Source organism: Chrysemys picta, chromosome 5, assembly GCF_011386835.1.
Source record: "Chrysemys picta bellii isolate R12L10 chromosome 5, ASM1138683v2, whole genome shotgun sequence".
In the NCBI taxonomy this organism is placed as follows: domain Eukaryota; kingdom Metazoa; phylum Chordata; order Testudines; family Emydidae; genus Chrysemys; species Chrysemys picta.
In genome coordinates, this window is record NC_088795.1 from 94,283,268 (window position 1) to 94,309,635 (window position 26,368).

The 26,368-nt window shown below is 46.4% G+C and overlaps 1 protein-coding gene across 1 annotated transcript in view; it reads left to right on the forward strand.

Annotated features, from left to right (window-relative positions):
* Window positions 1–26,368, forward strand: part of NFXL1 (nuclear transcription factor, X-box binding like 1) — a 108,834-nt gene that overhangs the window by 39,512 nt on the left and 42,954 nt on the right. The window contains exons 11-14 of the mRNA XM_008163450.4: window positions 6,874–6,964; window positions 13,579–13,699; window positions 24,133–24,289; window positions 25,412–25,503. Coding sequence (XP_008161672.3) covers window positions 6,874–6,964; window positions 13,579–13,699; window positions 24,133–24,289; window positions 25,412–25,503 — 461 coding nt within the window. The remainder of the gene's footprint in view (window positions 1–6,873; window positions 6,965–13,578; window positions 13,700–24,132; window positions 24,290–25,411; window positions 25,504–26,368) is intronic.

Consider the following 26,368-nt stretch of genomic DNA (forward strand, 5'->3'; position numbering starts at 1 on the left):
CCATATGCCAAGGCAAACACCTCAGCCCAAATGGGAACTGACTCTCTCTTCAAAGATTTGACTGCTACAAATAAGTATATAACTATTCCACTGTATCATTCGTATTTGGAAAGAGCAAAATACATAAGTGGAACCTGAGGAAGGCTCTGAGAGGTCTGAAATTGTATCTTCCTGTTCATTATTTGTTGTTTGTCCTCTTTAAGAATGTCCTTGAATGCAGTAAGTGAGCCATAGGATATTAGGGGGAGAAGAAGCAGTCTTTATTTTCTCCCTTTTTTAGTAGCTTTCTGAGGACAATTGGTAGGCAATCTCAGTGACCCAGCCAGTCATTTTTAACTAAAATGACCAGATTGACTCTGTGTTTTGAGGTATACGGGTGAATTTCTGGCTTGATTTTTGTTTTATGGGATTCTTTTCAGCAGTCTTAGGGTATGTCTACACTACGAGAGTAGTTCGATTTTTACTTAAAGCAAATTTGTGGAACCGATATTACAAAATCGAACGTGTGTATCCACACTAAGGACAGTAATTTGGCTTTGTGAGTCCACACTAATGGGGCAAGCATAGACATTGGAAGCGGTGCACTGTGGGTAGCTATCTCACAGTTCCTGCAGTCCCCGCTGCCCATTGGAATTCTGGGTCGAGCCCCCAATGCCTGCTGGGGCAAAAAAATGTGTCGAGGGTGGTTTTGGGTAACTTGTCATTCAACCCTCACTCCCGCCCTTCCTCCGTGAAAGCGTCGGCGGGCAATCAGTTCGCGCACTTTTCTGGTGATTAACAGCGCGGACGCCACAGCACCGCGAGCATGGAGCCCGCTGCGATCATCGCTGCAGTTGTGGCCGTTGTCAACACCTCGCACCTTATCATGCACCTTTTTCAGAGTCAGATGCTGAGAAATCGGGCGAGGAGGCTACGGCAGCGTGGTGAGGACATTAAGTCTGAGAAGGGCACAAACCTCTCGCAAAGCACGGGACCCCGCGCCGTGGACATCATGGTGGCAATGGGTCATGTTGATGCTGTGGAACGGCGATTCTGGGCCCGGGAAACAAGCACGGACTGGTGGGACCGCATAGTGCTGCAGGTCTGGGATGAATCACAGTGGCTGCGAAACTTTCGGATGCGGAAGGGAACTTTCCTGGAACTTTGTGAGTTGCCGTCCCCTGCCCTGAAGCGCAAGGACACCCAGATGCGAGCAGCCCTGACTGTCCAGAAGCGAGTAGCCATAGCCCTCTGAAAGCTTGCAACGCCAGACAGCTGCCGGTCAGTCGCCAATCAATTTGGAGTGGGCAAATCTACCATGGGGGTTGCTGTGATGCAAGTAGCCAACGCAATCGTTGAGCTACTGCTGTCAAAGGTAGTGACCCTGGGAAACGTGCAGGTGATCATAGATGGCTTCGCTGCGATGGGATTCCCAAACTGCGGTGGGGCTATAGATGGAACTCACATCCCTATCCTGGGACTGGCCCACTAGGCCAGCCAGTACATTAACCGAAAGGGCTACTTTTCAATGGTGTTGCAAGCACTGGTGGACCATAGGGGATGTTTTACCAACATCAACGTCGGATGGCCGGGCAAGGTTCATGACGCTCGCGTTTTCAGGAACTCTGGTCTGTTTAGACGGCTGCAGGAAGGTATTTACTTCCCAGACCACAAAATAGCTGTTGGGGATGTGGAGATGCCTATAGTGATCCTCGGGGACCCAGCCTACCCGCTAATGCCTCTTCAACTACCGGCTGAGCAAGTGCAGAATGGTGGTGGAGTGTGCTTTTGGACGTCTGAAGGGGAGATGGAGAAGGTACTGACTCGCTCTGATCTCAGCGAAACCAATATCCCCATTGTTATTGCAGCTTGCTGTGTGCTCCACAATCTCTGTGAGAGCAAGGGGGAGATGTTTATGGCGGGGTGGGAGGTTGAAGCAAATCGCCTGGCTGTTGATTATGCCCAGCCAGACACCTGGGCGATTAGAAGAGCCCAGCGGGACGCGCTGTGCATCCGGGAAGCTTTGAAAGCTAGGTTCCAGAGTGAGCAGGGTAACCTGTGACTATTACTTTTGTTTAAAGAGAAGCTGAACCTGCCCCCGTTTCTTTACCCAGTTAATGTTGACTATCCTCTCCAGTTACCAACCCCCTTCCCCCCCTTCCAACACACCTTTAAAAATAAAATAAATGAAACTTTGTTCATTAACACAGTTTTCTTCATTAAAGATTTCGCGGTAAAGGGTTGAAACTGGGATGCAGACTGTGGTGGGGAGTGGGTGTAGTGATGGAAAGAACGCTTCTAAACTTGAGGAATGACAGGCTCCTGCTCCTAGAACGGTCCGCAGTGGTGGACTGGATGTTTCAACGGAGCCTGCCACCCCTCCTTTTCGGGACTCTGTGTGTGGTGGCTTTGTGACTTTGTGGCGGGGGAGGGCGGTTACAGATCCCCTGCTGTGTGGCTCTGTCATCCAGGCTAAGGACTGCTGCATAAGATCTGTAACTGCCCTCCCCTGCCACAAACTCACATAGCCCCCCCACAGAACATGAAAACCACCTCCCAGACTGACCAGTGTGCCTAGTGACTGCAATGTGTGTGTGACCTTCTGCTGAACCTGTCCCCGTATCTGTACCCTGGTAAAGGTGACTGTGCTCTCCTATTACCAACCCCCTTTCCCTCCTTCAAACACACTGTCCTCTAAAAGAACATGACGGAAACAATAGTTAACAGAAACGTATTTTTTATTAAAAACTACACAGTTAGGGGATGAAACTGGGACGGGGGCTTGGGTGAGGTGCATTTGCAGGGAAGGAAAGGACATATCAAATCTTTGGGAATGAGAGCCTTCTGCAATTTGAGCAGTCTGCAGGGGTGGAGTGACTTTTTTCAGGGCCCTTGCCGCCCCTCCTTCTTGGGACTTTAGGTGAGGGGGGGACGGCACTTTGTGGCGGAGGAGGGTGATTAGAGATAGAATGCAGAGGGGCTCTGTCCTCCTGCCTCCGGTCCTGCAGAACGTCTACAAGGCGCCGGAGCGTGTCCGTTTGCTCCTTCATTAGTCCAAGCAGCATTTGAGTTGCCTGCTGGTTTTCCTGCCGCCACCTGTCCTCCCTTTCGCTGTGTGAGTGCTGATATTGCGACATGTTCTCACTCCACTTGGTCTGCTGTGCCACCTCGGCTCGGGAACAGACCATAAGTTCTGAGAACATCTCGTTCCGTGTCCTCTTCTTTTGCCGCCTGATTTGCGCCAGCCACTGGGAGGGGGATGTCTGGGTAGCTCAGGAGACGCTTGCAGCTGTGGGATGGGAAAAAGGGAGTGAATTCCTCAAAAAGATAAATTTTTGTAAACAATGAATATAGTCTTTCTCTGTGAACAAGACCATGCACAGTACCTATCACATGTGCACTCAGTACAAGGTCGAATTTTCTGTCTTCACCTTGAGTGCCTGGGGTCTTGCGGTACAGATCACACAAGCAGGGCCAGACACCGGAATTCTGCTAGCAGGCAGCCATGGTAAGCCGTAGACTTTTGGCTGCTTAAAGCTTAATTTACAGCAGTGCCCTCCTTTCACGTTCCAAGCAATGCTCCTAGTGTTGACCAGTTCCTGCTGCCGGCGATCCGGCCAGCATGAACTCTGCCCCTGTCCCACCCCCGTCGTGGCTGTCCCCGGGAAAGATCCCTGCATGCTGCTGGCGAACCGCTCGGCAGGAACGGTTCGCCTCCCCGCCCCCACCATGTGACTGGGCTTGGGAAAGATCCCTGCACGCTGCCGGTGATCCGGCTGGCATGAACTCTGCTCCTGTCCCCGGGAAAGATCCCTGCATGCTGCCAGCGAACCGCTCAGCAGGAACAGTTCGCCTCCCCACCCCCACCGCGTGCTTGTAAACCGCCGGTTACAGTTATTTAAAGGAATAGGCAATCAGTCCCCATACTAAAATTCCCCTAATTCAAAGCAGGTCACCATGAGTGATATATTACTCTGATGAGGATTACGGAGGCAGAGAAAGACCGCATGCTGCGTGAATGCCAGCAAACACCAGGGCCGTATGCCGCCATGCTTTGCCAGGCAATGACCCCAGAGTACCTGCTGCTAGCCTGGCGCGGAAAAGTTTCCTACCATGGAGGAGGCAGTAAGGCCGCTCTCCCCAGGAACCTGATGCAAAGGCTTTCACGTTACCTCCAGGAGAGCTTCGTGGAGATGTCCTTGGGAGATTTCTACTCTATCCCCAGACATGTTAACAGACTTTTCCAGTAGCTGTACTGGCAAGGACTAAAAAGTTAAGCGCCTAGGGCAAACTAATCATTAAAAACCCGTTGCTAACATACCATGCCTATTCTATTCAAAATAAATGTTTACAACACTTACCTACTGATGTTTCCCCTGATTCACGGTCCGGGTTACCGCCTTGGGAGGGTTGGTAGGGGATCTCCGTGAGGGTGATGAAGAGATCCTGGCTGTCGATGAAATCAGCGTTGAAAGTGCTGTCGACTGCCTCGTCCTCCTCATCTCCTTCCTCATCTTCCCCATCTGCGAACAGCTCCGAGGAAGTGGCCTTCGACAATACCCCATCGTCAGAGTCCACGGACAGTGGTGGGGTAGTGGTGGCGGCCACACCTAGAATGGAATGCAGTGCCTCGTAGAAACGGCATGTCTGGGGCTGGGATCCGGAGCGTCCGTTTGACTCTTTGGTTTTCTGGTACCCTTGTCTCAGTTCCTTGATTTTCACGCGGCGCTGCGTTGCCTCCTGGCTGTATCCTCTCTCCGTCATGGCTTTTGAGATCTTCTTGTAGATCTTCGCATTCCATCTTTTCGTTCGCAGCTCCGAAAGCACAAACTCATCGCCCCACGCAGCGATCAGATCCAAGACTTCCCGATCAGTCCATGCTGGGGCCCTCTTTCTATTCAGCGATTGCATGGTCACCTCTGCTGGAGAGCTCTGCATCGTTACCAGTGCTGCTGAGCTCGCCACGATGTCCAAACAGGAAATGAGATTCAAACTGGCCAGACAGGAAAGGGAATTCAAATTTTCCCGGGGCTTTTCCTGTGTGGCTGGTCAGAGCATCCGAGCTCGGACTGCTGTCCAGAGCGTCAACAGAGTGGTGCACTGTGGGATAGCTCCTGGAGCTATTAGCGTCGAATTCCGTCCACACTAACGCTAATTTGACATGGCCATGTCGAATTTAGCGCTACTCCTCTCGTCGGGGAGGAGTACAGAAATCGATTTAAAGAGACCTCTATGTCGAAATAAATAGCTTCGTCGTGTGGATGGGTACAAGGTTAATTTGAATTAACGCTGCTAAATTCGACATAACCTCCTAGTGTAGACCAGGCCTTAATAGTAGTATTGTAGTATCCAGGATATGTGAGGTGTTAGACAAACATAGGAAGGTGGAGTTTCTGACTCGAAGAGTCTACAAACTGGGGTTTGTTTGTTTTTTATTTCCATCACACTTATTTTAAAGATGGTCTGCTGAGCAAAATTACCATCTGCACTGCTACTTTATGCTATACAAAGGCTGCCTCAGACACTTCAAAACTTTTTTCTAACATTGGAAATATCAGGGGCTAATTCCTCTTTTTGTTGACGGACCTGAATAATGATGTCACAAAAAGTTGTCATGTGAGCTGCAGCCTTCCCCTTCCTTCATTCTCCCAACAAAAGAGAGGTGAGCTGCTGAGTCTTTACTTCTAATGTAAAAGACAAACAACCCTTCATCCCTCAAAGTAAAAGAAAAACTTTAAGATTATCTATATGCATCATAAATAAATGACGAAGGTACAGACATTTTTCAGCCCTGCAGTTCAGTTTTAAAAACTAGACTAGACAAAGCACAAGTAAATGTATTGTAAGGAGCGATCTTGAATTTTCAGTGGGTTAGACTAGGTGACCTAAAGTTCTCTTATTTTTCTAGAGACGAAGAACAGAGTAAATGTTGTAGTTAGCAGGGAGTTCCAGTTCCTTTGGGCCCTTTCCCTAGCTTTTAACTAGTTATCCTCTAAATCTTACAAGTAAATATTTCAGAAATAGAAGAGGTATTTTAGTATTGACATTTTTTTAAGCTGATGTGGGTGGGAGAACATGGTACAGCTAATGTATACCAATTACACATTTGGGTATTTGAGCCCAATTAAAAAGAGATCCGTCAGGCAAAATGTAAAAAAAATTTCATTGATTTACTTTTTAAAACTTTGAATTTGTAGTACTGAAGTAAAGAAAACTGTTGGGTTTTTAGTTTTGACTGGCAGATTCTTAAAGCATTTTAAGAATTATGGTATAGTGAAGAGAACAGAGTTGCCATCTTTCAGTTGAACAAAAAAAAAAAGCCCAAGCTCCTTTTGCTAATCCCCTATCCCTTCTTTCTTTAGTTCTCTTTCCCAGGTGCAAGGGGGAGGGATTGCTGTCTCCTGCCCTGGAGTCCATTCACTTGTTCTGCTTGATACATGTGTACTGGGCAAAATGGATAGTATTACACACTTGAGAATAAGCACAATGAATGGACCACATCCCAGAAGCATGTAAGCAGTTATTTCTATGCTGCAGGCACAGAGATGGTGAAAAACAGAACTTGGAGAGTGCTGGGCCAGACCCAGGCTAATGACAATCATAATCATGCAAACTGTACAGTAGTTGAGTCTAAAATGACTTCGCAAGTCAGCCATGTGCAAAAGTATTCTAGATATTCATCTGAATAGGTGTGGGCTTTTTTTATTAGAAGGTCTATATCTTGCTAATGTATTGAAATGACACTTTCAAATGACTTTCTAGTGTATTTTTTATTACAAGCACTCAGTTTCTGTACTTCTACTGTCTCTCATATGAATGGCATTGAAAGAATATGATATACGTTGGAAATTTTAAAATAGCCAGTTCTGTGGAATGTTTCTTTTTATTTTATAGTGTTGTTCTGGAAACTGTCCACCTTGTGATCAACTCTGCGGACGGACTTTAGGATGTAGAAATCACAAGTGTCCTTCGGTTTGCCACAGAGGTAAGACTACGCTGAAAAATACCAGTTGTATTGATGCCTTTTTGTTGGAATACTGTTTCTGTTGGCACTAGAATGGGATTTTTTTCAACCATACTGCCTGGAAGAATTGTCTCCCTTTCCTGGATGTCTGTCTGCCTCTTTGGGTAGGGACAAGTAAGGAACTGGTATTTGGATTCTCTCATTTTGCACAATGACAGACAAGTCTCAGGGTTTCTTACCTGGTAACTTTTTTGTTTGATAGAGTTCCACTGAGGAGGAATACCTATCGTAATAACTGTTTTGGTCTTTTGTAGGTTAATTTTTCTTTCAAAGTAACTGTGTTTATTGAATATGCAGTGTGTGAGGCCTAGTTACATCTACATATTGTTCATGTGGTCATGTTTGGTGGTTTCTAAAACAGAATATGCAGTGGTCCCCAACCTTTTGGGGCTCATGACCCATTTGTAAATGTTTATGGCTTGTTGCGAACCAGTACATAGTCTGGGGGTGGAGGCCTGGGGGTTGTTTTAGTCAGATCCTGCGCCCCAACGGGGGTTGAGTCCTGCCTGGCACTCACCCCACAGTGGCGGCTCCTACGGCTCCTCTGCTGCGGGGCTGGCTGGGCTTGGCTCTGCTCCAGGCATTGCAACCTGCGGGATTGCAGTGTTTCCTAGGTTTGGCCCTGTCCTCCTGACTGGACCAAATTTGTGAGAGTGGAGTTGTGATCTGGCTCATAAGGTTGCAGTGCTACTCACTCCAATTTGGCCTATCTGGACTCCCGTCGTCATGACAGCTGGGCTAAATGTAAGTGACACTTGGATTCCCAGAGATTGCAATGCCAGGAGCAGGGAGGCAAGCCCCGCCATCCCCATGGTACAGGAGCTGCCACGTGACCCTTTGAAACATTCTGGGCGATCCCATTTTGGTTCCTGACCCCTGGGTTGAGAAACCTTATGCTAGAGGGCTCAGGGTGTGTCACGGAGTATTGGGGAACTCAGGGCCCTGCACCCCCGGCTCCCTGCGATCCACCATGACTCTCAGCCAGCCAGTAAAGCAGAAGGTTTATTTGGATGACAGGAATACAGTCCAAGACAGGTCTTGCAGGCACTGACAACAGGGACCCCCTCAGTTAGGTCCGTCTTGGGGTCCCCGGGCATCCCAGCCCAGCCCCCCTTGGGAGGTCAGAGCCATCTCTGCCTCCCAGCCATCTCTCCAGCCTGCTTCCAGCCCACTGCCTTCAGCGACCCCTCCCACAGCCTTTGTTCAGTTTCCCGGGCTCAGGAGTCACCTGGCCTTCAACCCCTTCCTGGGTTCTCATGTTACACACTCAGGAATGCACCCCCGGGCAGATCCCATCCTCCAATGCAGACTATCCCAGCACACTCCCCTGTCAGCATTCACAGACCACAGTGAGAACAGGCCCAGTTCGTCACAGGGTGTTTTTTAATTTTGATAGAAGATGAGTGTTTTGGTATTTTACTGGTTAGAAAAAATAAAAACTAGTTACTAGACACATGACAAAGGAACCTAAGAAAAGTGCCCTCCACCAGCTCCAGATCCCAGTTATAAAGAAACATGAGACTGGCCATACTGGGTCAGACCAATGGTCTATCCAGCCCAGCATCTTGCCTTCCAGCAATGACTGGTGCCAGATACTTTAAATGAACAGAACAGGGTTATTTATCAAGTGGTACATCCCCTGTTGTCCACTCCCAGCTTCTGGCAGTCAAAGGCTTAGGCTTGGTCTACATTACATATTTACTCCAGTATAACTACATCGCTCAGGGGTAGGCAAAATCTACAACCCTGAGTGATACTGACTTTAACTCTGCGTGTAGACAGCACTATGCCGGTAGGAGAATTTCTCCCTCCAACATTGCTACTGTCTCTCTTGGAGGTGGAGTTATTTAGCCGATGGGAGATCTCTCTCCTGTCAGCTTAGGGCGTCGTCAGTGTAAAGTTGTAGTGTAGACCTGCCCTTAGACACCCAGAGCATGGAATTGTCCCTGACCATCCTGGCTAATAGCCATTGATGGACCTATCCTACATGAACTTATCTAATTCTTTTTTGAATGCAGTTACCCTTTTGGCCTTCACAACATCCCCTGGCAACAAGATCCACAGGTTGACTGTATGTTGTGTAAAGAAGTACTTCCTTTTGTTTGTTTTAAACCTGTTGCCTATTGATTTCTTTGGTTCTTGTATTATGTGAAGGGGTAAATAACACTTCCTTATTCACCGTCTCCATACCAGTCATGATTTTATAGATCTCTTTCATATCCACTCTTAGTCTTTTCTTTTTCAAGATGGAAAGTCAATCTTTTTAATCTCACTTAATATGGAAGCTGTTTGGTCCCTCTAATCATTTTTGTTGCCCTTCTCTGTACTGTTTCCAATTCTAATGTATCTTTTTTGAGATGGGGAGATCAGAGATGCACCTTGAATGTGCGGACATACCATGTATTTATATAGTGGCATTATAATTTCTGTTCTTATCTGTCCCTTTCCTAATGGTTCCTAAAATTCTATTAGCTTTTTGACTGCTACTACACATTGAGCAGATATTTTCAGAGAACTAGCCATGATTACGCCAACATTTTTGTTTGTTTTTGTTTGGGGTTTTTTTGTGATAACACCTAATTTAGATCCCATCATTTTGTATGTGTAATTGAGTTTAGTTTTCCAATGTGAATTACTTTGCATTTTTCAGCACTGAATTTCATCTGCCAATTAGTTGCCCAATCACTCAGTGTAGCGCGATCCCTTTGTAACTCTTCGCAGTTAGCTTCAGATTTAATTATTTTGAATAATTTTGTATAGTCAGAAAACTTTGCCACCTTACTGTTTACCCCTTTTTTCCAGATCATTTGACTAAGTTGAACAGCATTGGTCCCAGTACAGATCCTTGAGGGAGTCCACTAGTTACAAAACCAACAAGGAGTCCGGTGGCACCTTAAAGACTAACAGATTTATTTGGGCATAAGCTTTCGTGGGTAAATCTGTTAGTCTTTAAGGTGCCACCGGACTCCTTGTTGGTTTTGTGCATACAGACTAACACGGCTATCCCCTGATACTTTCCACTATTTACCTCTCTCCACTGTAAAAACTGACCGTTTATTCCTGCCCTTTGTTCCCTGTCTTTTTAACCATTTACTGATCCATGATTATTTGTCATTATATAATGGCTACATCTGTAATTTTCCCTCCACACATCTGAAGTGGTTTTTTACCCGCGAAAGCTTATGCCCAAATAAATCTGTTAGTCTTTTTAAGGTGCCACTGGACTCCTTGTTGTTTTTATCGTTTTATACTTTCTACTGCTGTCATCGCATAGTATGTGGATGCCCAGGGAAAAACACATGAGACAGAAGCGAAACTTCGAGATCTGATCATTTATAGGTGCTGTGAAATAAATATAAAATTTATATGCCATTTCTGATTTAAGAAAATAGTATCGTAGTCACCATGAACACACTAGTGTCACATGCTAATGTCTTTACTATAACTTAGTAATTGCTAAAACAGCATATCTAGATTTACTAATATATGTTCATACACTAAATTTTATACACAAACTTCTAAATGATGTTAATAAAATAAATATATACACACACACACACACACACACACACACACACACACACACACACACACACATACATATATATTTCCACAACGGCCTACTCTATTACAGGAAGCCTTTGAACTCCTTACGTTTTTACAGGAATGTCATAAAATGAGGTTTGGCCTTAAAGTTTTATTGTTCTCTGTATGGCTAAAACACTGGTTGTTTACTTTAATGTATGAATTAGGGAATGTTGTAAGATTACTTCTTAAATTAATTCATTCCTTTGCACATTAAGAGGTGCATTAATGGCTGCGATGGGACCATAATGTTTGCTGAAAGATGATAAATTTATTTTGCAGACACTCAGGTTTATGGTCTCACTTTGCTGTCCAGACTTTAATTTTATAGCTTCTTTATGTGGGACCTTGTTCCTTTTAGCATCATTTGTGTAGGTTTCTCTGTTGCTGTTGTAGCTTATTCTGTGTCACAAATTGAAAGCTTTGTTTTGATACGACGTATATTTTGAGACCTTTTGGAGTGTTGCATCTTGTTTCCAGCTTTAATAGTGTATTGTTTTAACACGGGCTTATTCGAAGTGTTAAATAGAAATATAAACAAAGAGAGCTGGGAATAAAGAACAGGAGGTCATTCATTTAGGGTTTGGAATGTGTGGAGACTTTAAGCAGCCTTTTGTTTATTTCTTGCCTCATAACTATGCATTTTTGTTTGAAGGTAACAAGATAACATTCATGTAGTTAGAAAATTGTTGGTTCAGGATGCAGAGAAGGATAATAAAATGGTTTAGAACATTTTCAGTTGAAAATAACTTGATCTAAAATCAGGCCTTCAAGTTTTAATGCAAAAATATATGATTCAAGTGCAAGCTATTTCATAGTATCATTATCTTTATAACTGCAGAGTAAAAGAATATCAGAATGTTCATTTTGCTTCAGTTTTCACTTAAAAAAAGGTTAATTAAGAGTGTGACCAGGTAATTAACACAATATGTATTAACAAAGGGAAAGGAAAGCAAGGGGGGAATAATAGGTTAAATATTCAGTTAAGGTGGATGTATTTAAATTGGCAGAGCCTGATAAAATTGATTCTACAGTACTTAAGGAACTAGCTGAGGCAATAATGGAACCATTAACAATTATCTTTGAGAACTCAGGGAGAACAGGTGAGTTCCTAGAGAATTAGAGAAGGGCAAATATACTACCGAGCTTTAAAAAGGGGAACAAAGAGGACCTGGAAAATTATAGACCTGTGAGACCTGGAAAGATCTGGAACAAATTATTAAACAGGTCAGTTTTCTAGCACCAACAAGAGAGATAATGTTAAGCAAGGAGTGATTCCTCATGAGTATTTTCTTTCCTTCCTTCATTTTTACGCTGTCCCCTAATACATGTTGTTCTTCCTCCTCTAACCCATGTAAACTTTATTTTCACTTTTAAGTTATAAAAACATTGTAGTGCTGAATCCAAGAGTAACTGCAGGGTTAACACTCTTGATGCTCTGTGCACTGAGAGAGGGAGGAGCACTGGCCTCAGGAATACCACCGTTTTAATGAGTGCAAGACAGATGAGAAAATGCTGCAAACCCTGGCAAAGTACTTTTTGTGCATTAGCTGACCTCTTTTGTTGACAGTTAGCAAAAATGTCCTTCCTAAAGGAAATGGCACTGGTCCCTTTCATCGCTAACTTGGGTGTCTCTGTTTCTGCTGCTGCATAGCTGATAGGGCAGTTCCAGAATCTTTTGCATGCCCAATGGCTATCGCATGTTCTTCACGTAAAGGTGCATTTGTCAGCTGAAAAGTGACAGAAGTAGGCAGAAAATATGAATGACCCTCTGAAATATGTATTAAATATAGGAATGCAAAATGTGGAAAGTCCCAAATGTGTCAAATCTCATATGTGCCCCTTCCATTTTTCTAGGAATGCCAGTAGTTGTCCCCATTGATGCAAATATTTAAATAAGTTGTACACACATTATCCAGAGTCTGAGGTGTAGTCTTGCCATAGAGTTTTTAATTTTTTATAAAAATACATGTTACTCTGGTAGTACAGTACATTGGTGTCTATTTCATTAACATAATTGCATTTTTAATATATATATAAAAATGCACGCGCACACACCCCTTATTAAAAACTGGACACTTGCATATCCTTTTTGGGCAGTTTGTGCTATCAGTGAGAGGACTACTGATTCTAGAAATATTGCATCTCAGATACCATTGAGACAGCCAGGATTATCCACAAAGTTATATCCCCATTAATGGTTTTAAACTATACATTTTTTCATAAACTTAACAAGAAAATAGAGTTACAGATATGGAGTGGAAACCTGAACCTTTCTATCTCTGAGTCTGCTTTCTAATGCAATTGATGTCAGCAGTGGCACACGCAGTAAAACTTTACATTTGTTATTTGATAAATAAAATGAATGGAAGAGTCTAAAAAAAAGTTATTTTAACCTTCTCTGATCTATACCTTTTTAATTTTGAAATATGTTAGTGTTTCCTAATATGAATAATTTAAAAAGGAGAGAGACTTATTAGATAGGTGCATTTTATCAGTCTCTGTGCAGTTAAACTACAAATTTGCATTTTTGTCAAGCATGATAAAAGCTGCAAAATGGCATCTTATAAATGTCAGAAATCTGATTTTCTTTATGTTGACCTTTTAGAAATTGATGAAAGGCTATAATCTGTCTTCACATTCATAAGAGTCTGTGAAATATAAATAGCATTATGTAAGTGACTTGTCTAGCATTGATAATACTGCCTTGCATTTTAAATCTACAAATTGAACTTTTCTTATTTGGATGGTAGTTATATCCCTATAGAACAATCAAACTTAATATTTGTTTCAAAGTCTGAAATTGTCCCTTCAAATTGGTTCTTGAAACTTTGAATCGAGATGCAAGTGTAATATCAGTTTTTTCTTCAGACAGTTCAGAGTAGACAGATTAGTACAAAAAGGTTCCCAAATTCAGAATTGTGATGATTACTGTTTTTAGAAGCAATGGGATATTTTTGACTATCACTCTGTTCATGTATTTGTTTTAGGTAGTTGCTACCCATGTCCGGAGACAGTAGATGTGTTATGCAATTGCGGTAAAACTGTTCTCAAAGTACCCTGTGGCAGAGAACGTAGCACCAAGCCTCCAAAATGCAAAAAGCTGTGCAGGTTGGTACAGAAGACTTATACACGCACATTGGTTCTTCTTCGAGTGATTGTTCACGTCCATTACACATTAGGTGTGCGCGCGCCGCGTGCACGGACGTCGGAAACTTTTTCCCTTAGCGGCTCCCGTCGGGCCGGCGGGGCCCCCACCTTCCCGCCAGAGCGGCGCCCCGCTCCAGGGTATATATATCCCTGCCGACCCGACCCCTCCAGTTCCTTCTTACCGTCCGTGGCGGCGTTGGAACAACTCTGTCTCTCGTCTGAGAGTGTCCCTTAGCACATTAGAGTTATCTAGCAGTTATCAGTTAGTAGTGTTTAACCAGTAGTTAACGGCTCATTAGAGTACTTAAAGTTCCTGCTGGGGTTGTTTGTTCAGCCCCGGCACCGGCCCCGGGCGGTGGGGTATGCCACACGCCCAGGGTTTTAAGGCCTGTGCCACGTGCCGCAGGCCTATGCCATTGAGCGACCCCCACGCTTCGTGTCTTCGTTGCCTGGGGGAGGCTCACCAGAAGGAGCGCTGCAAAATCTGCAAGGCCTTTAAGCCCAGAACTAAAAAAGAGAGGGACTTTCGCCTTAAGCAGCTGCTCATGGAGACGGCGTTACAGCCCTCCACTTCGACGGCACTGTCTGCCTCCGTGCGGAGCGCCCCGGCTTCGGTGCGGGAACTGGCGCCGGCGGGTCACCCGAAGACCGCGGCACCGACCCAGCGGGGAAGTGCACGACGCCGATCGTCTTCGCCGGCGAAAGCGAAGGGCCAACCTAAGGCCCGAGGTCGCTCCCCGCACAAGAAGGCGGCACCGGTAAAGACCTCGAGTGCCCCTAAGGCCGACACGGCCTCATCACGGACCCCGGTAGTGGCTCCGGCGCCGAAGGGCCCGTCGAGCCCCGGGATGAGCGCGTCGAGCGAGGATGAAGGGCTGGAGGAACTTGTGGAACAGCCCTCCACTCCGGACACGTTTGAGGCAGCTAAGGACCTCATTGCCTTGTCCGTCGAGGCCCCGGCACGCGCTGAAGGCGCCCCGCCTATGCTGCCGCGCAGAGGCAAGCCGGCGATGGTGCGCCCACCACGGTCGCCGTCTCGGCACCGTTCCAGGGACCGGTCCCGGTCGAGCTCCGCCTCGGTGGACTCCCGGTTGCCCCCGGCGCAAGAAGCACCGCAGCAGTCGGGCTTCAACAATCGGTCGGCACCGACTCAGCAACCGAGCACGAGTCGGCACCGCGAAACATCGGCGGCTCGTTACCCGAGGCCGACCAGCCGTAGCCGTTCCCGGTCCCGCGATCTCCGGTACCGTTCCAGGTCCAGGTCGACGAGGCGCCATTCTAGGTCCTGGTCGCGGAGGCGCTACTCCCCAAGACCGGACCGGCACCGTCCCACGGCTCCACCGTGGCCTTCCAGGTCACCGTCCGTGGTCTCGGGGACTGACTCAGACCGATACGGCGGGTATGCCCGTAGGTCACAAGCCAGCAGGGACTACGGTCAGTCACAATGGGGCCAGCCGAGCCAATGGCCATTCTGGACACCCTGGGCCTACCACCAACAAGGGCCCCCATCGGGAGCCTCGAGATCCGGGCCATCCCGGTACCGATCCCGCTCCCCGCGGCACCGTCCGCCATCGTATAGGGAGGCAACGGTCTCTAGACCACCGGAGCGGGAAGGAGTGGACTCGGCACCGAGTACGGTACCGTCCCAATCCCACGCGGCGGGTCAGGCCGCAGAGGAGCAATTGGCTGATGCCGGATTGCAGGACAATGAGGATGGGCAGAAGGCCCCGACCTCTTCCTCCTCGCCAGATGAGGCAGTAGCGGGCACGCTGGTGTCCGGCCCTCCCCCGATTGACCATCGGGCACACCAAGACCTGCTTCGCCGGGTAGCCCTCAATCTGGGCTTGCAAGCGGAGGAGACCGTAGAGCAGGACGACCCCATGGTCAATATCCTGAGCCCAGAGGGCCCCTCCAGAGTAGCTCTCCCGATTATACGGACAGTACAGTCCAACTATAAGACGGTGTGGCAAACACCGGCCTCCAGTGCGCCAACTGCAAAAGGCGTGGAGAGGAAATACTTCGCCCCATCTAGAGGGTTTGACTTCCTCTTTCTACATCCGTCCCCCTGTTCGCTAGTGGTCTCGGCGGTCAACGAAAGGGAGCGGCATGGCCAGCAAGCTCCTGCCCCCAAGGGCAAGGAAGCTAAGAGATTGGACCTATTCGGGAGGAAGGTCTATTCATCGGGGGGCCTTCAACTGAGGATCGCCAATCAGCAGGCGATTCTAAACAGGCACAATTTTAACTCTTGGGCATCAGTCGCCAAGTTCAAGGACTCCCTCCCACCTGACGCGCATCAGGAGTTCACGGCCCTGGTGGCTGAGGGAATGGCAGTGGCCAAGACCTCTTTACAGGCCGCACTGGACTCAGCCGACGCTGCGGCTAGAACAATTGCGTCGGGAGTCGTGATGAGGCGTTCGGCGTGGTTGCAGGCTTCAGGTCTCCCGCCGGAGGTGCAGACCACGCTGCAGGACCTCCCGTTTGAAGGTTCGGGCTTGTTTTCCGACCAGACGGACGCCAGGCTACATAGCCTGAAGGACTCACGAGCGACCCTTAAGTCGTTGGGTATGCACACGCTGGTAACGCAGCGTAAGCCCTTCAAACCCCAGCCGCCGCAAAGGCATTACCACCCTCGGCCCCGACACGAGCCTTATCGCCGTCGAGGCAGGGATAACAGGCGGAGACGTAACAATACGCCTAACCAGGGCCAGAATCACGGCCAGGGCAAGCCACAGCCGGGAAATAAACCAGGCTTTTGAAGCTACGCCCGAGGACAGCGTACCACTTCATATACCGGATCCTCCTTTGGGTTTCAAGGACCGTCTGTCCCAATTCTACCGGGCCTGGTCGCGCATAACATCGGACCGCTGGGTCCTGCGCACAGTGAAGGCGGGCTATACCCTCCAGTTTTCCTCGCCCCCTCCCTGCCATCCCCCTTCCCCGTCCCTCTTCAGGGACCCTTCTCACGAGCAACTCCTCATACAGGAGGTACAGACCCTTCTCGCTGCAGGAGCAGTAGAAGAGGTCCCTCTGGACCTAAGGGGGGAAAGGATTCTATTCCAGATACTTCCTGATCCCCAAGGCGAAAGGGGGCCTCCGTCCTATCTTGGACCTGCGCGATCTAAACAGGTTTCTGATCAAAGCGCGCTTCCGTATGGTCTCCCTTGGAACTATTATCCCATCCCTGGATCCGGGGGATTGGTATGCTGCCCTCGATATGAAAGATGCCTATTTTCACATCGCAATCAATCCGGCCCACAGGCGTTTTCTGCGCTTCGTCGTCGGCCAGCGCCATTTCCAATTTACTGTCCTGCCCTTCGGCCTGGCGTCAGCTCCACGGGTGTTCACGAAGTGCATGTCCGTGGTAGCAGCCTTCCTTCGAAAAAGAAGGATGCGTGTGTTCCCGTACCTGGACGATTGGCTACTCGCGGGCAGGTCGGCGGCCGAGGTCCGATCCCACGTGACGCTGGCCTTGCAGACGTTCGACAAGCTCGGCCTCCGGGTCAACGTGCCGAAATCCACGCTAGTCCCCACACAAAGGCTGGACTTCATAGGTGCTACCCTGGACTCAGTAACCGCGCGAGCGAGTTTACCAGAGGCACGGTTCATGTCGATTCACGGGGCCGTAAGCTCGGTCCAAAAATTTCCCACGACAACGGCAAGGTGTTGCATGCAGCTTCTGGGGCATATGGCAGCTTGCACGCACGTAGTCAGACATGCCCGGCTGAGGCTCCGGCCTTTACAGTTGTGGTTCGCCCACACGCATCGCCCCAACAGAGACCCATTGGATCAAGTAGTCACGATCCCGAACCAGGTACTCAGCTCGCTATGCTGGTGGCTCGATCGCCAGCAGGTATGCGAGGGGATCCCCTTTGCTGCCCCACAACCCACTCTGACGTTGGTGACAGATGCATCAGACATGGGCTGGGGGGCGCACCTGGGGGAACTGCGGACCCAAGGGCTGTGGTCCAGAGAGGACAAGCTGCTTCACATCAATCTGAAGGAGCTAAGAGCGGTTCGCCTCGCCTGCCAGACCTTCCACGCCTTCCTAGAAGGTCACAGCGTGGCAGTCCTGACGGACAACACTACCGCCATGTTCTATATAAACAAGCAGGGCGGGTCCCGGTCTTCTCCCCTCTGTCACGAGGCACTCCAATTATGGAACTTCTGTATAGCCCATGCGATACACCTCATCGCGACGTATCTTCCGGGAATTCAAAACGGCTTAGCAGACCGCCTCAGCCGATCCTATCGAATGCACGAATGGACGCTGAGAGGAGATGTCCTGCATTCGATCTTCCGGAGGTGGGGTTTTCCCCGGGTGGATCTATTCGCCACCAGGGACAACAACCAATGCCCTCAGTTCTGCTCATTCCAGAACCTCAGCCCGGGATCATTAGCGGATGCTTTCATGATCCCATGGGGAGGGAGCCTAAAATATGCCTTCCCTCCATTTCCACTTATACACAAGGTTCTTCTCAAGACCCGCAGGGACAGGGCAACGATCATACTTATTGCCCCGGCCTGGCCTCGCCAGCATTGGTTCACGTCCCTGCTGGAACTGTCCATAGCCGATCCAATCACCCTTCCCCTCCATCGCGACCTAGTCACACAAGACAAAGGTCGCCTACTCCACCCGAACCTGTCTTTGCTTCATCTCACGGCATGGTATCTCTCTGGCTGAACGATGCAGAACACAGGTGCTCTCACCAGGTTCAGCAAATCCTCCTTAATAGTAGGAAGCCCTCTACAAGGGCAACATACCTGGCGAAGTGGAAAAGGTTCTCCCACTGGTGTGAGCCTCAATGCATACAACCTTTACAGGCCTCGGTTCCGTCCATCTTGGACTATTTACTACACCTCAAGAATCAAGGGCTTGCGCCCGCCTCAATTAGAGTTCACTTAGCCGCTATTTCGGCTTTCCATCCGGGAGAGTTGGGAGTGTCAGTATTCTCCAACCCCACAGTGGCCCGATTCCTCAAGGGGCTGGAAAGGGTGTTTCCCTACTCACGCCCGCCGGTTCCGACGTGGTCTCTGAACCTAGTCCTAAATAGACTCATGAGTCCTCCCTTTGAGCCCCTGGCCACTTGCTCCCTCACGCACCTCTCGTGGAAGGTGGCGTTTCTCGTGGCCATCACGTCGGCCAGAAGGGTATCGGAATTGAGGGCCCTCTCGTCGGAACCACCCTATACGGTGTTCCATAAAGATAAGGTGCAACTTAGGCCGCACCCCAAATTCCTCCCAAAGGTGGTGTCACAGTTTCACATGGGGCAAGACATTTGCCTACCGGTGTTTTTTCCAAAACCCCATACGGATCCTCACCACCGCAGCCTACATACCCTGGATGTCCGAAGGGCGTTGGCATTTTACCTGGAGCGGACCAGGTCGTTCCGCAGAACACCCCAGCTGTTCATTGCGATTGCGGAACGTATGAAAGGCTTGCCTATCTCGACACAGCGCTTGTCGGCATGGATTGTGCATTGTATACGCACTTGTTATGAGCTCGCCAATGTTCCGGCCCCGGAGATCCGGGCCCATTCGACTAGAGCCCAAGCGTCCTCAATGGCCTACTTGGCGCAGGTCCCGATCCAGGAGATCTGTAAGGCAGCCACCTGGTCGTCCATACACACGTTCACAGCCCACTACGCGATCCATCATCAGACCAGAGAGGACGCGATGGTCGGCCGGGCTGTGTTACAGTCAGTTGTATCTTGACTCCTACCCACCTCCAATGGTAAGCTTGGGAATCACCTAATGTGTAATGGACGTGAACAATCACTCGAAGAAGAAAGAACGGTTACTTACCTTCTGTAACTGTTGTTCTTCGAGATGTGTTGTTCACGTCCATTACACTTCCCACCCTCCTTCCCCTCTGTCGGAGTCTCCGGCAAGAAGGAACCGGAGGGGTCGGGTCGGCAGGTATATATATACCCTGGAGCGGGGCGCCGCTCTGGCGGGAAGGTGGGGGCCCCGCCGGCCCGACGGGAGCCGCTAAGGGAAAAAGTTTCCGACGTCCGTGCACGCGGCGCGCGCACACCTAATGTGTAATGGACGTGAACAACACATCTCGAAGAACAACAGTTACAGAAGGTAAGTAACCGTTCTTTCCTAGTTCTTTGGATGACCTTGAAGAATTTGAATTCATCTAAATACTTGCATGCTACTATTTCTGTGAAGGATGCATTATGTCAGATTTGGGGTATGTAAGACCATTGTCTTCCCAAGGTTGCTTGTATACTCAACTACACCAGGTGATTGCATCAGTGTCCCTTGAACTCAGATTCCCCTTTTAGTTGGCTGGCTCTTATTCTTCTGTCCTCAGAGGACTGCATCTCTTTGGAGCTCAACAGTTCTCCTTCTTAACTGGTCAAAGTAGTTGATGTTGAGGAGTAAAGGCCTTGTTTTCATTTTTACAATTGAAGTATGGTTTTAGTGGCTTAAACCTTGCACTATGGAAATCTTTTCATTTGCCAAAAGAGCTGGCATTTTAAAACATCTGTATATAAAAATACCCAAAGGCCACTGATTTCAGTGTATGGGATGGGGAAAACACACACTGAAATCCATAGAAAACTTATTTTATTGATTTTAATGTGCTCGTTTTAAAGCTTAATAGCTTGATAGATTTTTTTTGTGTGGCATAGGACTAAAAACAATTTAGTCAACTATCTTTGTTTAAGGAAAAAATCAGTTTTAATAATTAAGTACATATATATTTAAATAATGGTTTAATGGTTCTATTGAGTTGTTAGAAAGATTCAGATTGACTGTCTCACTATGAAGTTAATTTTCCTTTACCATTATTTTTTATTTGCTTGCGGTTATTTTTTCCAGTCCTCTTCTAACATTATGGAACAGTCAAGGACATAGTGTCATGGCTCTACCTCAAAGAGGTAAAGAATCTGTCAAACTATCAATAAAGTCCCAGTCCTGCCTTTTTAGAAAGGGTCTTTCTGCAGGCGAGTTAAAGAACTGAAGGAAAGAGATTTAAGTATATAAGGGAGCATCTCTTCTAATGGGAGGAGAGTGAGATGTAGGATGGGAGAGACAGTGGCACAAGAAATTGCCAATAAGTAACTTTCTTTTGTACATCCCTCTTCTTTCACTCCAGCAGTAGGGACAGTCGCAGACACACAGAAAACTTACTAGCAGTACCGTATGGACGAGATTTTAACTTATTACCCTGTGAAGAACTGTGTCTGAAGAAACAATTCTCAGATATGGACAGATCCAGATTGACAGCACTTTACCACTTGTAGAGAACACGTTTGAAATGGGGTCTTCAACTCCCAGTCTGGGGAGTGACTATGACTAGCAGACTGATCTTTGACCAGTTTGTAGCACTGATGTTTTACTTCCTCATAGGCAAGGAAGATGCTGTCTGGTGATGATGGATTTATGACAGCTCTCAAAATAATTGCCACACCTCACTGAATGCTTGTGAATGAGACAAAAATAATGTTCCTGTTTAAAAATAAACCTGACAAAAAATAAACCCGTTTATCTGGGAAGTGAAGTCTGTCTGGGAAAAGTAGATTTTGGCAGAGTGGGAAAATGATAATTTGATGCGATTCGAAGGTTGACCCAGTCTGCCAGCAGGCTTATCAGCTCCTGAAACCAGGGGTGTATGTCTCACCAAAAGACTAACAGTATCATATCTTATTTGTCCTGCTTCACCACCTTAAGCACTGGGAAGAGGGGGAGGAGTAAGGTTGGGGGGGGGAGCAGAATCTTGGCTCTTCGCCTAGTACTTTGGGCTAAAGATTAACATATGTACACGAGGGGCTGAGTGTACAGAGAGCAAGGAAGCTAGATCAGTTTATTCTACAACAGTCAATCACTGAAATTCCAGGATGCAGTATATTTGCTTGAAGCTGAAGGTATTGAAATACCATTCACTGATTGTCAGTTGGTGTCAGCTGAACTGCCCTTCCAATTTTCCCCTGCAAATAGCCTGCCCGAAATGACCAGAAGTGACACTCTGCTCAGATCCAGGAGAGGGATTCTGAAAATAGGCATGCACTTGGTCCCTGCTTGCTCAGCCCAGTTGCTAGACTGCATCAGAAGGTACTTGTGAAAGTACAATACCTTTTGTGTCTGAAGGGCTAAGATGGTCTGAGGCTCAAGTCAGCTGATGATCAGTCTCTGTGAAGGAACCAAGTCCACTGCAGTGTGGGGGAACCCGGGTGCAAGTCCTATCCTGGGACTGGTATCCATGGTCAGAAACTAGGTAGCAAAAGAAGGGTCCACCATGTTATGGGGTAAATTGGAACAACTGGAAAGGAAGGAAGAGACTGCTGGTGGAAAAGAGGGATTACTTGGAGGAAGAGGCAGAATGCCATCTGGCCAGAGGGAAGTATTGTAGATGCTGAAAATAAACTCAGGATGTAGCTCACCACAGGCTACAAAGTGGTTCAGAAGACAAAGAGAGGCTTTGACCAGATTATTTCATGTCTTAGGTCTTTTCAGTAGAGCCCTAAAGCCTATCTGGAGAAATGTGTTCATTTGCCACTCTACTGTCCAGGATCAGAAGAGCCTGAAAGAAGCAAATGTGAATTGTCCTGAATGATTAGGAAGCCCTGGGTTGCATGGTACTACAGAACCTTGGCCCGTGACCACTTCAACGGGGCTCTGATCAGAATGCCTTTGAGAGGGGGAAACAAGTATATCCTAGCCTTATCAAAATTGGCCACTAGAATTGCCAGGTTCTTGTGAAGCTCCATGGGGATGGATGAAAAACTGAAGATTGAGAACAAACCACATGTGACAGATGTTAGTCATGTGATATACTGCACTACTGGAAAATGCTTAGATGCTACAGGGAAGAGGATGGTGTAAAAAAACGTATATAGAACAGACTGAAGAGTGACAGACAAAATGGTAGTGTTTGTCTGAAGCGAAGTGGAGAACATTCCATTGGCCCAGGTGGATGGGGACATGAAGATAGGTATCCTGAAGGTCAGCTGAGTAATGGAAACTTTCCTGTGAGACAAATAGGCAAGGAGACCTAAGGCTTCCATCCAAACCTTTCATTTGCACAAGTTCAGGAAGCAACTGCAAAACCTCATATTCCTGTGCTTTAGAGAGTAATGAAAGTAAAATACTGAGCTGACCTACCCCGATTGCCTATGGCAACTGATTGAATGTCTCTTATCCAGAAAATCTTAATTTTTTGATAATTCATGAGGGCCTTCAGGGATGGAGAGAAAGTACTAGTGCTCAAGTGCCCAAGAAGAGCATAACACTTTCAAGTTAATACCTCATTCAGCTGTCCTGAGAAGAGGTGGCTGAAGCCCTTGAGAAGTGCCACGTTTGACTTTCCACTTAAAGCAAAGGTGGAAGCTGAGCCAACCTGATCTCAGTAGGGCTGCTTACGTTGGTAGGCAGCAGAGGAGGTGGTGGTGCTGTTGAAGTCTCTTCTTTGGGTGCAGGTTGTCCTGAGAAGAAGATAGGGAAACCATGAAAGCAAACAACTGGTTTGCAAAAATGTGAGGAGTAGACAGTATCTAAATTGGAGTGGAAGGTAGAGGAAGATTGGTGATTAGAGTACTTGAGTTACAATTGAAATCTGCGTTCAGTTCCTGGCTCTCATTTCCTGTAAACCCTCCATGTCTGTTGCCCATTTGTAAATTGGAGATCATTCTTCCCAATGATTGTGAGGTGAACTCATGAATCATCAAGGGTTTTTTTTGTTTGTTTGTTTGTTTGTTTGTGAGGTGCTTGGTTTCCACAGAGTTTGAGGCCATATAAGAACATAGTGGACAAACTGGGGTCTTGTTAGATTCTTTACCTCCTTGCTTCCTAATAGGTGGAGCTGGAAAACACTGTATGGGCTGGACTGTCTGTATTGGTATGGATGTTCCACAATGGTTAGTGCATCTTGGAACATGTGGGAAGAAGCATTTCCCTGCAGTGTTTTGTTGGCCTGTGGAATTCACTGCCATGGGGCCCAGAGTCAAATATTATTGCTGGATAATTTTATGATTATTAAGCTCAGTGTAAATTTTTAATCATGCTCAAGGTGTAAGGTGAAGGAAGGCATTTCCCTAATACATAAGGTTTTTTTATTTTTAATAACTGGCTAGGTACATTTTCTTTTTTTTACCTTTCCCCTGAAGTGGCTAATGGATTTGATGGACCAGTGGTTTGCTCTAGTATGGGCAAATCAGACATTTTATGTTAAGGTCATTTTGAGTTAGCGAAATACACGTGTGTGTGTGTGTGTGTGTGTGTGGCTTTATATAGGCATATCAAAGCACTGCTAAACTGGGTTTTATTTAAAATTATTAAATACAGTAAGCTGTGCTCCCAATTTTTTTTTATGATTGTATTAATGCATATACCTAATGACTGCAATTACGTTTCATATTGTATTTGTTCTTGGTTTTCTACTTCAGTCGGCCACCAACCTGCCATCACCCCAGCCAAGAGAAACACAATTGTCACTTTGGCCCTTGCCCTGCATGTCGTCAGTCCTGCCAGAAAGTGTTAAAGTGCAGTCACTTGTGTCCTGCTTCTTGCCATGATGAAGCTCTTGTGAAGCAAACTGGCTTGGTAAGACAATAGCCAGAAATGTATTAAGTATTAGCACTCTGCTTAACAAGAAGAATGAGGAACACTTCTGTCCCTGATTTTATGTCGGAAAGTATAGCTACTAGGAGTAAATAATTAGGGATAGATATGCTGCGTGATGCTTAACTGAGAAATTAAAGTTCTGCTTCTAGTTGCCTTGTTTAAAATCTAATTGCTTTTTATCCTGGCCATAATTGATAATTGATTCTTCATGTATTTCCACAGGTAAATCTAGAGTCTTCCTTTTCTTTCCTCTTCCCTCATGTTGTTTAAGTTTTTGTTAACAATTTTATTTAATATCTTGTTTGTTTTTAATATCAGCAGTCAACTTAATTTTTATTTGCCTCTGTATTAAATTGATGGTTAGCTTGCAGGTATTTGCTAAACTATCATATTGGGAAGCAAAATAGGAAATTGTACATTTCAAAATAGGAAACTGCACGTTGAAGCTTTCAGACCTTAAACTTCATGTGCAAAGTATAGTAAGAACTTCAAAGTAATTATAGTCCTGGAGTAGAGTATTTTGAGCAGGTGAGAATGTATTGTTAATTTTACTTACCTTTCCTCTGTTGTAAAATCATTCTAAATGTTAAACTAATTTTTGACTTGTCCTTGTCCTCAAGTTAAACATAAGGGAATGAAATCGTGACTTGTGGTATAATAAAGCCACTTGGCCTTCAGTCTCCTATTCTTAGCCATGCCAGAAAATGAATTGATTATACAGGCATGTGCTGCATTCATGTCTTAGTTCTAGTAATAGAATTTCTTCAGTTGGGAGAAAATAGACCTGTTAGAACTAAGATCTTACCAGGCATTATGGATATTTATAGCTAAACAGATGGCTCCAGTTGTCACTACAGTTTTTTATATACAGAGGCTTCCCGATTTACGCAAGCATTCTGTTCCGAAACGCCTTGTGTAAGTCGAATTTTGCATAAGTCTGGGAAGTATACCCGACAATTACACCAAAAAACCCCCAAACGCTTATGGAACTTGCAGAACTTTTTCCGTAAGTATGGGTTTGTGTAAGTCGGGTTTGCGTAACCTGGGGAGCATCTGTAATATAATAATATAAACACAGCAATGTATTTGTTTTGCTCTCAGCACCAACCTGCTGGTCCCTGGGAACAGCCATCTGAGCCAGCTTTTATTCAAACTGCATTACCTTGCCCCCCGTGTCAGGTTCCTATACCAACGTAAGTATAAAAAGTTTTTGCTTTGAAATTGTATCAAATTTTACATTGCTATATAATGTGTTTGAAGGCATCACTTTTTGTGCTTCAGAATTTTACAAGGATTTGTACTGAGGCAGGCTGTCTGACTTACATTTTTGGTGGAAACATAATATAAGGCAGGGAATTTCTTTCGGTGGCCAATGGGTAGCATCCTGGAATGGTCTGCTTGATGCACTAAGGGCTGGATAGGAAGAGTAAAATAAGTGCCTGATTTTAAAATCTGTATAAACAAATGCACAAAGCTATGTTAAAAGAAGATTTTACAGATCGGGGACTGAGGTACAGAGAGATCAAAAATATCCACTAATTTGGGTGCTCCATTTGATACACGTAGGAATTTATTTTTCAGAGTACGTAACATTATATAGCACTTCATGCTCAAAGGACAGCTCCCATTGACTTCACTTGCAGCTGTGAATGCCCGGCCCTTCTGCAAATCAGAATCCAGTGTCTTGTGTCAGTTGCCCACAAAATGAGGAATTTGTGACCACCTGTGACAAGTCTGGTTTAAATGACTTGACTAGCATCACATAGGAACTCTGTTGCAGAGGCTCTGAGGACTTAAAAAATAGTACAGATACATTCTAGTTCTGTGTGGAATTATGAACTTTCTGTATGTATCTTTTGACTTCATTTTGAATGTACATCCTCTTTGTCCTTCTCTATTGTCTGTTTACCTCCATGTTGGACTGAAATTCCAACAAGGTAGTGGGACAGTACTGCCAATAGAAGATCATTACATCTGAAGTGCCCTTCCATTGAAAAGGAATAGCCCTAAACAATACACTGTATCCCCATCAGGAATTGGTTTATTATGGGAGATGTA